This window comes from Ambystoma mexicanum, chromosome 6p (assembly GCF_040938575.1).
Source record: "Ambystoma mexicanum isolate Mex_15411 chromosome 6p, UKY_AmexF1_1, whole genome shotgun sequence".
Lineage (NCBI taxonomy): Eukaryota > Metazoa > Chordata > Amphibia > Caudata > Ambystomatidae > Ambystoma > Ambystoma mexicanum.
Genome location: NC_090935.1, coordinates 654,939,735 through 654,960,137, shown reverse-complemented (window position 1 = coordinate 654,960,137; position 20,403 = coordinate 654,939,735). Strand labels below are relative to the sequence as shown.

Here is a 20,403-nt window from a genome sequence, read left to right as displayed (position 1 = left end):
GATGGTCCCTGTCAAGAGAAGGAAAACTGGCATGCAGGTTTACCAGGAGGCTCTGGAAGTCTGCAGAGGCTAGAGAGTGACTATAAATGTTGGAGAAAGAGGGTTGGGGACCCTGAAAAGACATTGCGAGTCTGGTACCCGCACCCACAAGAATTATATGTTGGCGACCCTGGGAAATGCCCAAAGCAGAGAATCATATGTTTGGCAGAAAAGTGAACCGAACAAATATGATAACAAATTGGGAGACCGGGGCCCGCACCAATATAATAAACCGATAGCAACCAAGATGTGAGGATCAGGTGTTTGGCAGGAAAGTGAACCAAACACCTATAATACATCGAGAACAAGTAAAGCAGAGGAATCCTATGTTATGGCAGGAGTGTGAAACATATGTACAGCATGATATGGCATTTTCTAACACGATGATACGCTAGTGTTTCAAGGGGCAACGAGGCAAGGAAGGGGGAGCAGAGGGAGGACAGAGACAACGATCTTACTAGGCCAATTGACATTGCGATCGCACAAGTGCAGGGACGGGGGGAGGGGAAACGTGCCAGGAGAAAGGGGAGGGTTCTGTGCTGTACATGGGATCAAAACAATGACAAGAAGTGCAGCCAGCAGGTGGCAGGTGCAAGGGTAAGTGCAGACAGCAGGTGTCCAAAAGTGTATGTAAGGGGACTGTAGGGTTACAGATACAGACCCAAGTGCAAGGGTTGCCGGGAGGCAGTGCGAGTGTGCAACTGGGCGGGCAGGGACCTGGGCCCGAAATCAGAGGGTAGCCAGGTGACCAGTGCAGTATCAGACAGGTAATCAGCACAGCAGGGGAGAGGAAGAGAGAAGGCAGAAGCAAAGAGGAAGGTCGTGAGGTGCTTCCAGAACCGGAGATGGTTCTCAAGTTTGAGAGGCAGGGAGGCTGTTCCAGAGGGAGGCCCGAGCCGAAGAAAGAGATCTACCAGCAATTTGTTGCTTGAAGAAACGACTGACCCTGAGGGAGTTGGAGGAGCAAAGAGCTAGAGTAGAAAGGTATTTGCGAAGAGAGAGTTGGAGGAATTGGGGACCCAGGCCCCAGAAGGCCTTGTGGACAAAGCAGAGGGACTTTAACTTAATCCTTGCAGCCACTGGGAGCCAATGCAGATATTTCAGTGCTGGAGAGATACAATCCCTGGGCTTGAGGCCAAGGATAAGTCTTGCAGTCCTGTTCTGGTTGAGTTGCAGAGGGTGGAGAGTAAAAGCAGGCAGATTTAGAAAGAGGCTGTTGCAGTAGTCCAGCCTAGAGAGAACCAGTGCTCTAGAGTCAGTGAATTTCTGGGGATGGAGGAAGGGAAGAATACCTTTGAGGAGGTGCAGTTGGTAGTTTGACTTCTTAGAGACATCAAAGATGTGAGGAGAAAAGGAGAGCATGGAGTCAAAGATGACTCCAAGGTTCTTTGCCTCACAGGTGGGAGCAGGAAGAGGGCCAAGAGAGGCCACCAAGAGAGTGAGAGGAAAGGAAGTTGCAGGTGCGACGATGAGGAGAATCTCCATCTTACTGGCATTAAAGCAGTACGAACTGCAAGTCTGGGGCTCACACCAATGTGAGAGGCAAAAAGGGTCAAGGACCCGAGTTGGGAAACTGGAATCCTATACCCTAGAAAGGCTCAACAGCCTAAAAGGAGGGAAACAGAAGAACTCTAGGGGAAAGGGACAGAACCTAGCCTGGGAATTTTGTACTTTTGAAGGTGATTTATTTCATCACCTCTTAATACGTGAAAGACTGGGAAGCTTTCTGTTGATTGAAACGACAAAGAATGCTTGTTACTATAAGAGACTATCAGTGCACAGTTATCTGCGTTAGGGACAGAAGCAGGTTTTTGGACACAATTTCACTTGTTTCCTTTGAGGCAGGGAAACTCTACTTAACTTTAGGGATAGAGATGCATTTGTCCAACCTTTTCTTGGTCAATAAGGGTGTATATCCAGAAACAAGCGACCACTGTGCCCGAGCCTTACTTTTGCACCTTTACAGTTACCTTAGAATCGCCCCTCCTTTATTGGAGATGGGAGAATCCAAACACACATGAGAACTGCCAATATGTGGATGAAACCGTAATGACAGAGGGGCTAACTTGTCTGAGTGAGGAGGCCAGGAAGGGTGTTGAATATCAATCAGGACTGACATTTAGAGCCTGTATTACAGGACAGAGGGATGGACTAGTTGTGGAGAAAGAAATTGAGGAATGGAATTCACCCTGTACTCAGGGGAGTTGCAGTGCCTCCTTGGATAAAATACATGCAGGAGAATTTACAGCGAGTTGGACATCCGTACAGGTGTTCCCCTGATGAGAGGAACTGTTACTCAATAGGCATCAAAGATGGAACATTAACAGGTCCATTTAGCCCCTCATCCATACAGGTGTGGGTGAGTAATTTTTTTCCCCTGGTAAGTTAAGGAGGTCACAGGACATGGCTGGCCCACACATAACTAACGTATGAGGTCTGTTGCTTCGACAGATGTCCTGGGTATCCCAACAGGTGCCAAGCATTGAAGTAACCTGTGAGGTGAAATATGTTTCCTCCCAAAGAGGATAGTGTTCAGTTCGGTATGAGCCAGACATTGGGTGGACTAAGGAATTTCAGACACAAACAGTGAGTTCACAAACAATAGCTTTGAGGAATCACCATCCAATGTTCTCAGTTCATCTGGCGCTATAATGGTTGTGGTGCAGTGTCACTCCTACCCTGTAAATATATTGTTTGTGATTTATTGTTTTTGTGGAACTTTCTGAAATGTCTTGTTCCAATAATGAAGTGCACCTTACATATATCTTGTTTGCTTTGAGGTAATAATGTGTGATTTATAGCATTGCTTGCATAGTACGAGTATGAATGTGTGCAATATGCTTACTAGGGGATGGCATAGCCCTGGGCAATTTCCACCTGGAGGGGTAGGAGCAAGTTATGAAATGCATGTAAGGAATAAGGGCAGTTTAGGGACCGTTTCCCATTTGTTCAGAGCATGTTGTTGCCAGAGCCACCAAGCGTGGGCTAATGAGCCCTGGGCGTGCCTGACGCTGGGGCCCTCGACCGTTTCAGTGTGAAGGACTACATAACCCATGAGGCTTTGGGGCAAGCAATGTAGAGGCGCACGCACATGTGCGCTGGAGACTTCTTAAGGAAGCTGCTCGCCCGTGCCAGGTGCTGATGATTCTTCATGATGAGCCACGGACGAGCGCTGTATGCAGGCATGGCGTTTCCCTACGCCTGAGCTGCAACGGTAATGGTAATCTAGGGAGTCCCGGGCTGCCGGCGGTTAGTGCAGCACCGAGCAAGGTGACTGTGCGGGTTCCGTGCAGTGTTGTGACTTCGCTGGGATATTCGGTAGTTATATACGAGAAAGGTGTCTCGTACACAGCATTTCGGAGCCTGGGGTATATTACGCCAGCATTCATTCGCACTGGGTCGCCAAGCGCGCCCCAAACCTGAAATAAGTATTTGTGTTATGAGAATCCTGTAATGAAGTTTGAAATGTTTCCAAGGACTTTCTGGCAACCTTGAATCTCTGTAAAGGCAATAACCTTTGTAGTAACAGAGAAACCAAGCAACAGTGCATCCCCTAGAGTTTGTCGGGGGGTGCATGGAGCTAAGAGGCATATAGTCAATGGGCGCATGGATGATACAAGATAGTCAACCTGAAACTGAACCTGGAGCCAAGGAAGTTCCCTAGGGCATATTACCACAGGGCAGGAACTGGGAAAGTCTGCTGAATTTGTGTTTTATATTTCACGTTGCTTCTTCTTTTCATCCTTTCATTTCATGTGTCACGTTATGTTGGCTTAGGTTTTCATTTATGCGCTTCATTGCACTCCTCTTTCCTTCCTCCCTCACATCCAGGACCTTGCCAACAAGGCCCACTTTCAACTCCACCTCCTCAAAGGAATCCTTCCTTTCCTCACATTTCCCCAGAAGCTCAATTTCTTTAGAGCTCTGGTACTCTCTAGGCTGGACTATAGCCACAGCCTCTTCCTTAATCTACCATCTTCTCTACGTCCCCTCCAGCTTATCAGAATAGGGCTGCACAACTTATCCTTTTCCTCAAGCCCAGGGACCGCATCTCTCCAGTCCTAAAATCTCTCCACTGGCTCTCGGTTGCTGCAAGGATCAAATTATTAAAATACCTCTGCTTCATCCATAAGGCTGTCTGGTGCAGAGGACCAGGCTATCTACAACTGGCTCTCACCAAATACTCTCCCAGATCTGTATTCTCCTATGGCACCAACTCTCTGGGCATCAAGCGCTTCTCTAAACATGGAGCTGGTGGCCGTTCTCCTTCCTCGGCTCGCTCCCCCCTCTGACACATCCTTCACCTTCCTCTCCGTCTTGGGCCGGATCTCCTCAAATTCCTGAAGCTCCTCAAGATTTTCCTTTTCACCTCCTCCTTCACCCTCTGCCTCCCTTGCTAAAGCCCACAGTGCTGAGATTGGCGACCAGGGCCCTCATGTGTCCTTATGGGTCCTGTCCCCCCCCCTCTCACCTCCCCAGTCGCCTCAGCCAACCCCCAGCTCTTGGCTTTGGGCGCCCACTGGCCTGTGCTGTCTCACAGGCCTGCACTTATTGTATTGGCAGTCGACAACTCTTACCAAGTGATCTCTGCCAGGTGCTTAACAGCTGCTTGCAACCTACTCCCTAGCACGTCCCTTAAAAGAACTCCTAGCACTTAACACCCTCCCCCGTCCCTTCTCTCTCTCTGCACTTGCCAGTTCTGAATGCTCACAAGGCCTAGTAGCACTGTCTTTCTTTCTGTTATATTTGACTTTCGTTCTCATGTTCCATCTCCATTGCCCTGTGTGCACTTTGAAACACAATTAACTTGATGTACGAGAGCCTTAAAAATGCACAATAAATAAAATAAATGTGCCACATCTAGTTTGTTCAATTCATCAGTAGTGGGAGGCCTCAACTGGTGAACAAGGCAACCTAGCAGGTTTTCAGGGCTTGTCAGGTGCAGAAGGGAGTTTGAAGTGCTAGTAGGATTTGTAGCTTCTTGTATTGTTTAAGCTTTCCCTATTGTTCCCCTTACCTAGCCAATCATGTACCGTAATCCTCTTTCCGGTTTCCCTAAACCTCCCATATCCGTCCACGACTTCTCCCTAACGCGCTCTCCCCCCTCACCCCCTCATTGGCTGCCGTGTGGTTCCTGTTAGCATCACATCAGGCACCTGTGCCAACTATGGTGGGAGGGTGGTACTCCATTCGGCGTCTGTGGTTAAGGAGTTGTGTGACCTCCCACTGCATCCCGGTTTTCTGTAATGTCCGGTAGCGCTGAGCGAGAAAGAGGTTTTGCAATTAATGGAAAATACCATTCACAGTGATTATTCACTCTCCCCCGTTCTCCTTTAGTTGTTTATCAAGAGACTTCATTCTAAACTCAAAACACTACAAGTTCACATGGTATGCATATTTTCAGTTAAAGCAGGCTGTTTTTTTTTTCCTCAGTGCTTTTTTTTAAATAATGCATTGTGCTGTTTTCGTATTCACTAAAATATGATGCCTTGCTTTGAATACAGATTGTCTAAAGTATCCAGTAAGCCCCAAGTAATGTGGTCTTAATGTTTTCAGTTCAGACCTAGTTTCTCAAGAACACAAGAATCTTGTTGCTGTGAAACCAGCACCACTACTGAGAGGTAGACTACAGCGTCCAAAGCCAAACCTTGTGAGAGCAGTAGGAAGGAAAGAGGTGCAATTGCCACCGGAGAGTTCAGAATCCTTGCCAGCCGAAGCTGAAAATGCCAAAGAGAATTTGGAGGAATCTGAGGATCTGCTATGCAGCAGACCCCACAACCAAAATGTGAGTATTGCGAAAATATTTATTGAGGAGCATCTGCTTAAATCTTTATCTAGGTGCATGAGAACCTTTCTTGTGCACAATTTTGGAATATAGGTTTCCAGCTGGATAACGTGCCAAGTCCCGCAAGTGGAACTTATTATTAATGTGCAGGTACTATGTCACCATTATGTTTTTTTTTTTATCTGCATGACATGGATCTGTAATATGTTGTGCAAATAGTGGTAAATGTCTACAGTGCTCTAAGCTAGTATTGTTAAATAAACTCAAAGGACTCCAAGCCCTCTCATAGCATTGGTCGACAGCTGCTAGTGTCTCACTGTGTAATGCTGTAACACTCTAGTAGTTTCTAAGCTAAACAGGGTATTTTATAACCACCAACCTACCTAAACTGGTGAGCTTCGACACATAAGGGGTAAATAAAGTGAGTACCAATCTTAATTAAGTCTTGACCTCTGTGGAATGGTCTTTCTAAAATATTGACAACATTTTGATCATGTTAGAAAAGATGTTCCTTTTTGCTGTTTTTTAGCTGCAGTCTGTGGCACCTCAACATATCTTCTGGCTCATTTGCCTTTTCCTGAGGCTTTTTGGCATTTGAGGTACTTTTTCCACCCCACTTGCAATTACAGGTCACTTCTTGCACAAATACTGCTAAGTCCCCAAGACTGCCAGTACAGTGGGACTTGGACCCCATTTATATTTTTTAAGCTACTATCTGTTGTGAGTTGAAGAAAATCACTATCTTTCATTTTGAGTAGCCCAGCCACTGGGTGTTGGTTTGATCCTGCTGCTACCCGATGTGCCTCTCCGGCGGTTGGTGGCTTGGGAGTGAAGGCAAGCGTCCCCACACAGCACGATCCTCCCCGCAATGAGAGACAATGAAGGACTCTCCCAAGATGGGAATAAGGCCAAGACAGAATGCGGGTGAGCGTAAATGGGAGTTTATCAATCAGAATAGGGCATGCAAAGAACTCTGCAAACTCCGAGAGCGCTCTGTCTGACAATAGCAAAGACAGGCGTATATATTTACAAAAAACGTCATAAGAACCTACATACTATAGGGGGCACAAGTTCAAGGGGATTGGGTGGCGACGACTAACTATAGGTGCTGCTGTGATGTGGTTGGCTTTGGCTGGAAGACGTCACTGGTCAGCCTCGTGGGTTGGGCTGGGCCTGGCAGGGTGGCGGAGTTCATCCGGCTGGTGTTGTCGTGCCATTGCGGCCAATGTCAGAGATGAATGTCCTTTCCTGACTTATTTGCCCTAGGCCATGCACACCGCAGTCATTCACTCGTTTCAGTATTATCTTCTTTAGTAAATCTTCCAATAGGTTATACTACAGGTTAATGCAACACAGGAGGAATGTACCTTGTAAGGGGTCTGGAGGTAATACGTCAGGACATGGTTACCAGTGTCCTGTTGACCTGGGCCATAGGTCGAGGGGCTAAGCTTCAGGGCCTGGGACGGGCGGTACATGTCTTACTGCCTTGTTAGAAGTTGTAATGTATGTTTCGCTGTGTGTTGTCAAAGTGTTGGGTGTCCTGATTGCACAGGGCCATAAGTCTAGGATGGTCCGGTGGGTTGCGAGGTTTACGAGGGGGCGCGTGTGTTCAGGCAGAGGTTTACTGCTGCGCTGTAAATAATGCAGGTGGCGGGTGGCGGCCTTGGGTGCTACAGAGGGGGTTACAAGTCTTTGAAGCGGCTCCAGTCTGGTTGGGGGAGGTAAAGCAGCGCGGCGCCGTCTCTGCTCTCATGCCTTGGCAGCCCTCGCAGGGTGGGAGGGGGAATGGCCTTGCGCGTATTTCACAAAGGTATCTCCCTCGTGTGTTGCCGATTTAGGTAAAGACATCACAAACATTTGAACACTCTCTATAATACTTATTTAAAACATTACAAAACATGTATTTAAAATTTGCTGGATGTGTCTTGATTATACCCAGTCTGAGTATCTTATTCATACATTATGTTTTAACACGTGCAGTATTTAGTTATATGCATATATATTTGCAGTAAGTGAGGTAGAGTTAGGGTTGGTGGAGAACATAGAAAGTAACCCGCCACTTGTTCGTGACGGTGGTGGCGCATGTGGGGCCTAGACATGCACCTTCTCATGCATTCTTCACATGGGCCCTTTGTATGGTTTACATTCGTTTTCTTGTGTCCTCTAGCAGCATTAGTTCAGTTATGGCACGAGCCCATGGGGTGTACGTTTTCCAGTCATACACGTAACAAACAGATTCCTGGTGCGTGCCGTTATTATTAGTACCCAACTGCAATGGTATATGCTCACCATCGCTTATATCATGGGGGCATGGTCTCTTGTAATTATACATCCTACAGGCTTTTGTAATATAAGGGGTTTTATGAGAGAAAAGCATCCTTTGCAAGTAGTCTCAGCATTAATATACAAAGATTGTCTGTCATATAATCGACCATTTTACTGTTCTTTTCATTTGCCTAGGCCTGCTGGCCGGGTCATGCTTGGAGCGATGATACACTGCGGGAGGTGAACTGTTACAATGTTAGTGTATTACACTAGCTCATGTCCGTCTTGTTCGTGGGAACGTGCTCGCAGCGGATCTACCAGGGTGCTGCGGCAACAAGGAGGACTGAAACCCTCCAAGGGTGGGGGCCGCGCTACAGTGCGCTGAGCTCACACCATCTTTACCAGACAAAATGGTTTCTAGGCCTAGCTAAATTTTAATACGTGTGGGCAATTAATACGTGCGGGCAATGTCTCCAGTGGGTGAACCCTCCACCACCTGGGCCCGGGTGGCATGAGGGGACGCCCAAAGGACCCATAGTCCTCACCTGGGGAGAAAGCGTAGGCGAGTGGGGTCTTCTTGGACCAGTCCTCCCCTACAGGAGTCCTTGGACTTGGCCTCCCCACAGAGTCACAGTATTTGCTAAATTCACCTTGACCTGATAAGATAATCTGCAACTATGTGTTTCAGCATACACCTCAAAGACCAATGTTACAATGATAGCAAGCGTGACAATAACGGGCTTAATCAGGGCTTAATCAAGGTACACCCTGGTAGTTTGCGGAAAGCTGAATACAAAGTAATTGGTGATAAACCCATTCAAACACTGTACCTTCAGAGCAAGAACCAGGAAATGCACCACTAACTGTAAGTTAGCTGAGCACAGCTGAAGCACTTCCCATATTTGTAGGTCCAAAAGGGCACTGAGGGCCCAGCCCCTGGCGAAAGGCTCAAAGTAAACCATTATAAAATCTATAAAGGACACGAAAAAACAAGGCAGAAAATGGAAGGATGAATCCTAGGCCAGTTTAGGAAACCAGCCACTTGGCAGCAATTTTTCTTATTTTTTAAATTGTGATTTAGTTCATTGAACTTTTCTCAAAAGAATTACCATATCATACAAAAAACAAATCCATATCATACAAAATTACAAACATAATACCACATCCATTAAAATTATATTTTCATACAGCATCTATTCATCCCTTGCTAAAACCTCTTTCTCAAAGATAAACCATACCAGAATGAGAGCAGTAGCTCTTAAGCTATGTCCTCCCATTCCTTTTGGCCAAAACAACTCATCTTGTATTTCATCGAAATCTTCTGCCCATATTTATACCATCTGAAGTAATGTCTTATAGTTTCAATTTCATTTGGGTCGTGACACATCCTACATATCCTTTTCTCTCTAACAATTTTCTGCCATATCACTGTATTAGCCAATACCAGTAATGTATTCATTCGTATCAGCATAAACACACTTCAATATTTTAGATCTGGAAATTGATAAATATACTTTTGAGGGCAAGTATATCTGAATCTCAATTTAGAGTAGTTCTTCAGCAATTTTAGCTGACCTACGTGATCATGGTTATGTGCCCAATCCCACATAATGGAGTGTTTCTTCATGGAGTCTCTTGATACTCCAAGGCCATCAGCCCAAACTGGAGTCCAGGCTATATCACCTTTAAGTATTCTTCGTTCTTTAACTAAAATTCGGTTAAGTTCTTACACCGTCCGTCTAACATCCCCCCTTTTGACTGAAGATAGAATATTCTCAGCATCTGCATACAATAGGTTCAAAAACAACATTCCTCTTTTCATTTTTATCAGAGTAGTTAGTGATGTTAATCCAAGTTAAATGCAGATAGCTAGCCTAGGTGTAGCCTTTGATCATCCAAATATTCTACGCCATATAAAGCCCTCTAAACCTTCAGCCCACTTGCCCAGTTTAAAGTATGTACATTCCATTGCATAAGTGACCACTGCCACCAATTTGTGGCAATATAGCTTTATTGCACTTATCAAGTTGTTTCCCAAATTTCTTGACACAATATGTTTTAACATTATTACATTTACAGCTTTAGCCCGTCGATGTGGCATTACCTACTCATTTCATTTCCCACCTATTTCGTACCCCAGAAATGTATAGGCATCCAAATTTCTATCCATTCTACAATAGCCACCATGCCTTTGTTTGCCACCCTTGTATGCCCAAAACTCATCTTTGTTTTCTCAAAATGTATTTGTAGGTAATTACTATTAGCATAATTCATCATTTTCTCTGTATTCTTTTTTAAGCCTGTTAGTCGGGTCGAAGATGGCAATATCATCCTCATACAAGAGATATGTAACTCTTACACTTCCCATCTTGGGAGCGCAGGTATCTCCACCAATCGGATGTTCATCCAGATCTGCAATGAACAGGTTAAATAAAATCTGAGCCAAGGAACATCCCTGCTTCACTCCCATCGTTATTTCAACTGGGGAAGATAAATCTTCAGAACTAGCCAGCCTCACCTGTCTCCTGGTTCCTTGATGCAGTAGTTGGCATCCATATAATAGGTGAACAGGCATACCCATCTTTTTTTCAATTGTTCCCACAATCTGTCTCTATATATGGCGCTAGCAAAGTCTATACACAGGATATGTAGTTGCGGCGCATCTTTCAGCCGAGCCTGATGTATGAAGTTATCTGCAATAAAGATGTTAAATATACATGGGTGTCCCTTTTGGAAGCCTAGCTGTAACTTACTCAATATATTTTCCTTTAAAGGGATAGTTCACTCTAAACTGTTATTGTCCCAACAGATGGGCAATAATCAAAAACATATATTAAACTTATTTTTAAGGAAAGTTCCTATGTAAACTTTTGAACAAACGAGGCTCAAAGTGTCTACATGGGAGCATCCATTTTGTCATTTCAAGCAGCCTCCTGTGTTCATGTTAAGCTCTGCCCTGGAGGCACTAATCAAACAGCAAAAGCCTCCTCCTGGGAGCTTTTGCTTACTGCAGGCAGAGCAGAGCAGAGCAGAGCTAAACATGTAGGAGGCTGCCTTCACTTTCATTTTACATTTTCGGTGCTCCCCAAGCCCAGGTAAGCACAGAAAACGTAAAATGAAAGGCAGAGCAATTATAAGAAGTACTTCGCCAGTTGCCGGCAGAGTTTTCATCATTGCTGCCACTTTCTTTTCTAGTTTCCCATTAGGGAAACTAGAAAACGTTTCAGCAATTCTGAAACCTCTGCCGGATGCCGGCGAAGTATTCATAATTGCCTTGAATTGCCTACAAGCAAATGCACAGCAATTACAAATATAAGGTGGTTGTATTTATGATTGCGATGGCTTCAGCTTTGAGTCTCCTGGGCTCCCCCGATACAGCTGCGCTTTGCGGCATCGGAACCAAGAACTGGGCTCTCGGGCAGTGATAATCGTTCCTCCTTCTCTTCACCCAGACCACACATGGTGGTCCAGGAACTACAAAAAAAGAAAGAAGATGGGTCTCCCTTACATCACGGACATGGGGGAAAGTACTAAATCAAGTGTCAGGAAGAGAATGTCACATGGAAAACCACTGTCATTTTATACAATATTAAACAGACTTCAACTGGAAGGCGAACTCAGAACATCACATACCACAAATAATCAAATTAAACAATATTTATTAATATCTCATAAAAACATATTAAATCAGAAATTATCACCCACAATTCATGTTGGGCTTTCGTAATAGAAAAACAAATGGTAAATAATAATGCCAATGTATTCGATTAAATGCACCGACTGAATAAACCAGATCACCCAACGGGATGCCGGAGAGGCAGAACTGCCACCAAGTGAAGGGCATCACGTGGAGGGAGGCTGTCTCTCACTGCAAAACCACAAGTACACAGTCAATCAAGAATGTTAAACAGTCAATGTAAATTGCCAAATGGATAAAGTGAAAAATAGTGCATTAGAAAGCCACTGGGGGCAATTCTTAGTTCAAGACATCATATTATAAATTGTGTTTGTTTAAACTTCAAATTCAATCAAGAAACATTCAATCAAACATATGAATAAAGTGCATGAAGTGCATGAACTGCAACCTGCGGACGGGCAAGCCCTTCCGGCAACCTACCCCGCAGATCACCATCACTACGACTCCTCTCTCGAGGGATGGGGGGGGCCACCCTAGACAACCACTGCCACCAGCGCGGCAACTCCGAGATCGCAACCATCCCTGTGAAAACAAAAAGACATTGTTAGGGAACAGCGTAGTGGAGCAAGAAGCTGAGAAGACAGAAAACGGAGGGCAAGAGGCAGGGACTCCCACCTCCCTCTGGTCCAAATCCCCTCCCTTGGGGTTATTTCTCACCTTAGGTTTTTGTCCGTTGAACTCTCCGTCCTGCGTCTCTGTGCAGGGGCACGTGGTTGGTGCGGGCGTTCCGTGGACCTAGTTGCTTCACTGGTCCGTGTGCCCTTATGTCGGGTCCAGACCGGCTGTGACTCCGACTCTGCTTGCTATCTTCCAGGTGAGTTATAGGTGAGTCTTTTCCGTCTTTATTCTGTCTTTCTTGCCCTCCGTTTTCTGTCTTCTCAGCTTCTTGCTCCACTACGCTGTTCCCTAACAATGTCTCTTTTTGTTTTCACAGGGATGGTTGCGATCTCGGAGTTGCCACGCTGGTGGCGAAGACCACGGAGAGTTATTGATGCGTGGAGCGCTGCGCTATTTATTGGTGTTAATTGCTAACCTGTGTTCTCATCCCTTCTTTGTACAGGTTGTGGTGATGTTCCAGAGTGATGAGCGATCGAAGCGCTGCTTGCCCAGGTAAGTGCTTTGTTAATGCTGACCTTTTTCCTTCTCCCTTGCAGTTTGCGGTGAAACCCAGAGATGGGCGAGGTAAGAGAAGTGCAGGGTGCTGCCAGGACTCGCTGCTTGCCCAGGTAAGAATTGTTATGAATGCTGTCCTTGTTCCTTTACCTTTGCAGGTTGCGGCAAACTCCGGAGATGGGCGAAGTAAGCGAAGCGCAGGATGGATTCAAGTCTAGTTACTTCACAGGTAAGTGTTCTTGCTCGCCAATGCTGTTCTTGTTCTTCCAGGTTATTAATGGAATCCGGATCTAGGGCTTCAGGATCGGGCTACCGGAGAAGCAGATGATCCTGAGCTGGACACGTTGAGCATTACGCTGCAGGAGTGCAGAATAACGCAAAGCGTGTTCTGCTGTTTGGGTGTGGTTTTAGATAGCCCAGGTAAAGTAGTTCCAGGCCCCGCCACACTCAAAACACTAGACTGCATGGCTTGGTTCTAAAAAACTGAGCTGTGTAATAGGCCTCCATGTTGGATTAAGCTCCAAAACTGGTATTGCTTTATTCTGGATAATGAGCCTGGCGCCAAAGGCGCCAGGACTGACTCCATCTATATTTCTGATGGAGTTTTAAGGCCCTTGGGGCCAGTGTGAAGGGCCTTAGCCCCACTTCTGCCAGGGGGCTGTTATACCTGAGGGGGTCAGGGGCATGGATCGTGACAGCAGTGCCATTGAATAGAAGTTGGTTCTTTTCTGTCGCCGACCGACCCGTTGCAGTGCAGGAGTCCTCCAGACGTCCTCCCTCTTGTCCCCACGACTGAGGCCCAGAAACACAGGATCTGCAGAGCTGCATAGGAACAAAAGCCAGCCAAAGCCCTTTTCTTCTAACTAAAGGTACTGTACAGTCTAAGACAACTTACCTCTTGTTGTGTCATCTCAACTGTTCTCAGTTGAGACTTGTCGTGGTTGCCGTTGTAGAGTTGCTATCAGCTTCTTTACCTCACAAGCCTAATCTGCTTGTTGCCCTGCTTGGATTTCTTCTTTTCAACAAAGATTTCTACAACATAGTGCAAGACTTTTTACCTACCTGCAAGAAGTGCTTCAGCTCACCTAGACATTTGTCCAATTGACTTTGGCCTAGCCTAGCTCCCTGAATGACTTCTTCCCTCTGACATCGTGTTTGGTCTTCCTTCGGGGAAGGGGTTAACTAATTTTGCATTGGGGGGTTTCAAAAGTACTTACCTGCTTCAGAATATTTGTGTGATCTCTTGTTCTGTTCAATAACCTTTCTCTTTGACATACTCTGAGGTCTGGTTCTAAATGCAAACAGTGGTATATTACTGTTCACAGTGTCCTAGTTACTAAAGTCACCTGACAGGATGTGTCTGTGTGCCATCCCAATAGGGTACCTGCTGATTTAGAAATTTTAAGAGTGTGTATTTTGGAGTGTATTTGTGTGTAAGAGTTTATTTGAATACTTGTCACTGTGAATCTGTGTAACTCCCTACAGCTCACATTGACCCTTCTTGAGATAAGCCTGGCTGCTCAACACGCTACCAACCAGTGTAGTACAAACTTATTCCAAAGGTTGGATTCGTATTGCCAGGAGGTCAGGGTTGTTGTAGTGCACCCAAAGGGTACTGCATACAATCTTGCCCAACATCTACCTTTTCTCACCTTCCCCCAGAGGCTCAATGTCTCAAGAGCCCTGGTTCTCTCCAGACTGGACTACTGTAACAGTCTCTTCCTTAATCTTCCTACCTCTACTGTACGACCTCTTCAACTCATCTAGAACAGAACCGCAAGACTTATCCTTGGCCTCCAGCCAAGGGACTGCATCTCTCGGTGCTGAAATCCCCCCCCCCCCCTGGCTCCCCGTGGCTGCAAGGATCAGGTTCAAGCCCCTCTGCATAGTCCACAAGGCTTTCTGGGGCCGGATCCCCTACTATCTACAAAGCTCTCTTCTTAAATACTCTCCCTCCAGAGCCCTCCACTCTGCCACCAACTCTCTGTGGGTGAGCTGTTTTTCCAAACACAGATTTGGGGGTAGATCCTTATCCTCTGCAGGTGCCTCCCTCTGGAACTGCCTAACTGCCTCTCTCCGTCTTGAGCCAGACCTCCTTAAGTTGCGGAAACTCAAGACATTCCTCTTCTTTCTCTCTCCCTTGCTAACCTCCTTCTCTTCTCTCCTGCTTCCCTCCCTCGTTCTCTTCCCCAATCTGCTCAGTCAGCTGAATGGTCGCATGCTGCACCTCCAGAGCCTCGCAGGTCCCAGGCTCCCCTGCCAGTCCTGCACTTGCCTCTGCACTCGGAATACGTTCCATGAGAGTCGCACCCACTCTGCTCTTAACCCCAGCCTCTGCTGGACTGGGCACACTTGTCCCCCTCCACCTCCCTCACACTTCAGTCTGCGCACTTTCATGGCCTTGAATGTACTAGGCTTAGCATGATTCTGTCCTGTCCTCCTCCATGTCCCCTCCCTAACTGGTTATGCCTGCATGCATAGGCGCACTGATGACCAACCTTTTGTTGTCTTGTATGTTCTCTCCTGCTCCCCCAACCCCCTTTTCCCCCCCCACTCTTTGTCACACATTTATACTAGTAGAAATGCCCCAGCCTAGTATGCTAGTTATTGCTGTTAGATCATTCGGAATCTTCAAGGCCAAAGAATGACAATGATATCCCCTTGTTCCCTTCCCGCTTTGATTTGTGTATAAGCGCTTTACAAATATACAATTCCAATTAACTCAACCATTACCATCAATACATTTTGAGAATTGATCCTCCACTTTGATCTCATATGAATTATATTCATTTGATATCGGCGTCATTAGCCCACTGTAGGGGCAACCTTTCTCCCCTTTACCAGTGGTTCTATAGAAACACTGATACCCACCATACAGCCGCCGAGTTTCCTGCATCAGAATTATTCCAGATTTTTGTATATCCACAAACGAGATGTTTTCAGTTAGTAAATGCCTATCCCCTCTCGAATTCTATAAATTTATAATCATCCCTTGCTTATTGGGGATTATAAGCCAGGAGAGAGAGAAAAGATAGTAACCACTCCCAGTGTGATTTAGCAGCTTAATCCACCTTAACTCCTGCTGCTATCCCACCTTTTTTTAATCACTGAAATAGGTTTTTCTTCATCTTCTCCCCACTTACTACCTTACTATATTACCTTTCTGGTCAAGATCATATCCCCATTTCTGTAGAGAGGATGCATTAGCTCTTACCAGCTGTGCCACCTCCATATCCCGACAATATACCTTTGAACAGACTGTCCAAACTCATTAAAAATTCAATAAAATCAAAATCCCTGCTTTTAAGAATACGCAAGGTGGGCACATGATCAAATAAATTTAACTGAGCACTACGATTTATAGGCGTGGCTTGATTTTCAAACAGCCGGGAGATTATGAAACATGTCGGATGAAGTTGTGCCTTTGCCTTATTCTCTTCTTGGGGCCTCCGCCTGAAGGCACTGTCAGTCCTACCTTTTTTTTTTTTTTACTACAGTATTCCTCGCATCGGGAGCATTCGCCTTTCTCCCCTTCTCCTTATCCAGAGAAAGCAGAGGCTCGTCCACTTCCAATTCGTCCAAAATCCGCCACCCCATCCCTCGTGTCGGAATCCTCTGCAATGTCCTGACTATTTTCCACAGAAGTAGCCATTAGTGTATATTTCTTTTTCTTCTTTTCGTCACATATCGCCCGTCGAAGCTATGGAGAAGATGGGCGATATGGAACAAAGACTAATGACTCCAGTTCAACGCATGGTGCACTCTAGTCTTCCTTCAGTTAGCTGCCTTAAATATCTGCTAATGAGAAGCACCTGTGCGTTGCAACTTCCTTACTTTGATTCCTCAAGTGAGTTTGTTAACGCTCCTTCCCGTGTACCTTCCCAGTTTGTTTCCCTGCTACCTTGTGTGTTGTTTAAGTGGCTTCCCTTTCCACTTTCGAGCGGCTTCTGCTGTGCTTCATCCCGCTCCGAGCGTTCCTCCAGCCTTCATTTTTGCGCGACGTCTTTTACTGCTGCCGTGTGTGCCTTCCTCACGGCCCCTCCTTCTCCTACTGTGCTTCTTCCCGCTCCGAGCGGATTTCCAGCCTTCAACTGTTCTCTGTGAGCAGCGTCTGTTGCCGCAGCCGGGTGTGACTCGCTAATGGACACACCTTCCTTGGTTGGGAATTCCTTACTGCGTGTTATTAGCACGCCTCTCGGACAACTGCCTGGACATCGTTGGGTGCTTGGAACGCCGGGGTGTTTACTCAAGCATTGGTGACACCAATGCATGCTGGTCATTGTAGTCATCTCTCGGAATTGGTTATTCCCTTCTACTGTAACATACCAGTGCATTCTGGTAATTGAAGTCAAGACTTTCCTGCTCCATTTCCTCTGCTGGATTACTCCACGAACAGCACAACTACAACCTACCTCAACAAGACCTACCAGGGTTTTTCAATCCAGCTTTTCCATTGTTTGGGGTGGGCTCGCTGGAGTCCCCGCTGCCGGCAAACAGCCTTATAGGCAAAGTGGCCTCCAGGCGAGCCCTTCCTTATCTCTTCAAACAAAAGGGCAAAACTAGCACCAAACAGACAAGAACCGCCTGGAGAGAAAGAAAGGAGGAGAGTTCTACCGATGGGTCTACGAAGTTGTTAGGCAGAAACCTGTGCAGTTCCCTCTGGGACCACTGCAAAAGATTTAGAACTACAGGTGTTTGGCAGTAAACCCACTTGGTAGCAGTCTGTACCACACAGATTCACTTGGTAGCTGTGGCTGAGCAGTCAGACTTCCCTCAAGAAGAGTTAGGCAGTATACAGAGTATTCACAATAGGTCAAGAGAACACAGTAGAACAAGTAAACACTGACCAGGGCTTGGTGCAAAAGAGATATAATTATTTATTTAAAACCACATCTTGAAAAACACACAGGCACCTAATAGTAAGCAATTCAAAAACACGGTCACTAAAAGATATACACTCCCTTAAAAGAATATTAGACAAGTCTTAAGTAAAGCCCCACTTATTTTCAGACAGCGGTGAGCACTTAACGTAGATGGCACTCTAATAGTTCGTTTTAAAAAGGGAGAGAAAAGCAGAGAACAATTTGAAACAGATCCCAACACTTTTACCAGAACATAACAAGAGAGGAAGGCAAAGTAAGACCATGAAGTTAGAGTTCAAGAGGCCTGATCCACTTTCAGAGGATCCAAACGAAATGTGTCCAGGGTCACATGGTTGCAGTGCACAAAAGTCTTGTAAAGGTTCAAAAAAGGAGTTGGACCAAAGAAAGGGACCAGTTAGAGGGTCAAGGCGGCCAGCCCAGTCAAGAAGGTTAAGGGGTTATTATTACCTTGTAGCAATCTTTAGAAAGGGAGGCTTGGTGGACACGGTACCTTAAAGTGGTGAGAACGCTCCAGCGGGGGCAGTTGTTCCTGGCAGCGGGTGCAAGTCGGTGCTTCGTCCGGGGGAAGAGAGGATCTCGTCGTGGAGGAAGACGGGAGTCCGTTGCACTGCCAGAGAAGAAACCAGCCGCAGGGTTTCTCAGGTACAAGGAGCGGTCCGGTGATTCGCGGTTCAGTGGTGAGTGGCTATCCGGCTGCCGGGGTGCTTGGCACGGGCAGTTCGTCCACAAACTGGGCTGGGGTGCGAAGAAAGAAAGGAAAACTGGTTGTGCCCACCAGTCAGGGGAAGAAGCCTCTCCAGCCGGGAGATCTTCTCTGTCGTCGGGAAGTGGTGAGTCGGTTCGGCAGGGCTCCACTGGTGGTGTCGTCGTGGTAGGTCGGCTCAGCTTCTCCCTCGTCGGATTCTCAGGTCCTGTGGCGACTTCTGAAGTTCCAGTCCCCAAAGCACTGCTTTTATGCAGAAAACCCCCATTCACTCAGCCTAGCTGTCACTCAAACATGCCAAGTGGTGAGCCGGCCGGCTCACCACTTGGGCCAATCACAGAAGAGTGCGACTTGAGTTACCAAGGTAACTCAGTCCAGGGTGCCTAAACCCCCTCCTACACCTCCTGTGGTACCCAGACAGAGTGGCACCACTTTTGGTGGCTTCTGTGGAGAAGCCTGCCAAAAAGTGTAACAAAGGGCTCGACTTGGGTTGGAGTCACAGAAGAGAACACAAACGCCATTTTAGAATCGAGTCTTGGCAAAAAAATACCAACCGGAGAATTAATATTAATTAAATAAACCAGCGGTATGTTCGAGGCTATGAGAATTAAATAATTAAAGTTGGTAGCCTCGAACAATGGGAAAATCCCATAGGAAAATATTTGCGGTCGAATATAAAAAGTAGTTTCCACTGCCACCAGCCAAAACTCGATCAGGGGGTACGGAGACATGCCCCCTCGACTAGCAGACCCCGGGGCAATCGAATTGCCCCGACCAGTACGTCCACAATATGATGGTTTGTACGGGTTTCTGTTAATAATTTGGGACTAGTAAAGCCAATGGTGACTTTACATGCCCTGGGAGACAGTAGTCAGTCCCAGGGTATGGAGTCTATGGTGGGGTGTCACTATGACACCCCTGTGTTACTGCACGGAGGGCGCTGTGTAATAACACACATAGGAAAAATACATGAGACCCTATGGAGTAAAGGACCCCATAGCCTATAAAACACATTACCAGTCAAAGGAATACCATTAATCATGTCCAAGAGTTGGAGGAAAAGAGTCACACTCTTGGCAGGAGGAAAAAAACAAACTCCAGAAATCCAGCAAAGCTGCTGGGGGACTCACTAAGTTAGGAAATTCAGCCTAAACAGAGAATTCTCCCACGGAATCATCTCGTGAGGAGTGGGCTAGTGGGGTAGACATTGAAATAGACCAACCTGTCGAACCCGAGACCTTTTTAGTCTGTAACCATGAGGTTGTGGGCTACATTGATCCACTGAACAGAATGTCTCCATAACCAAGCTGCACATCAGCAGAAACAGCTAAATGGCTGCGCTGGCTCCAGTGAGCACCATTGCACCAAAACTGCGTTTTGAAGCAACAAAAAGATGGCTGCACCATTTTGCCAAGCACACATGGGGCAGGGTGGAACAAGGGGGCACACTGAGGGAGCGTGCCAGTGTGTTCTTACATATACAAAGGAAATAGAGTGAATAAGCAGCGCTGTTTTGCTGCCAGCCCAAAGTTCCATTGAAAAAGGGAATTATTCACATTTAAAATTGATGCAGCTCCTCCAATTCTTTATCACAACATGTTATTAAGACCCTGCTATGCTTATCCACATTCACATTTCGCTCCAGCAGACAACCATGACTTCTGAATGACAGACCTTCTCAAACCAAATCGGAGAAAAATCCACAAAAGCTTTATTTCAGCAGCACAGAAAAAAACGCTTAACTTTTGCTACCAAGTGTCAAAATCACTGTTTGAAAAGAAATCGTAGCTTTCTGTGCACATGTCAATTTCATGGAGACCTTTTCCTTGTGCACACTGTTGTGTTAAACAAGCTGGCTACAGAACCATATTGGAAAGGCAGATGCAAAAACCGAATTTAAAAAGAAATTCCAGCTTTC

The 20,403-nt window shown here is 46.2% G+C and overlaps 1 protein-coding gene across 5 annotated transcripts in view; it reads left to right on the top strand.

Moving 5' to 3' along the window:
• The window catches only part of BDP1 (BDP1 general transcription factor IIIB subunit), a 2,223,165-nt gene that overhangs the window by 1,080,064 nt on the left and 1,122,698 nt on the right, over positions 1–20,403 (top strand). For all 5 annotated transcript variants that reach the window (XM_069627521.1, XM_069627519.1, XM_069627520.1 and 2 more), the window contains one exon: positions 5,596–5,824. In XM_069627521.1, coding sequence (XP_069483622.1) covers positions 5,596–5,824 — 229 coding nt within the window. The remainder of the gene's footprint in view (positions 1–5,595; positions 5,825–20,403) is intronic.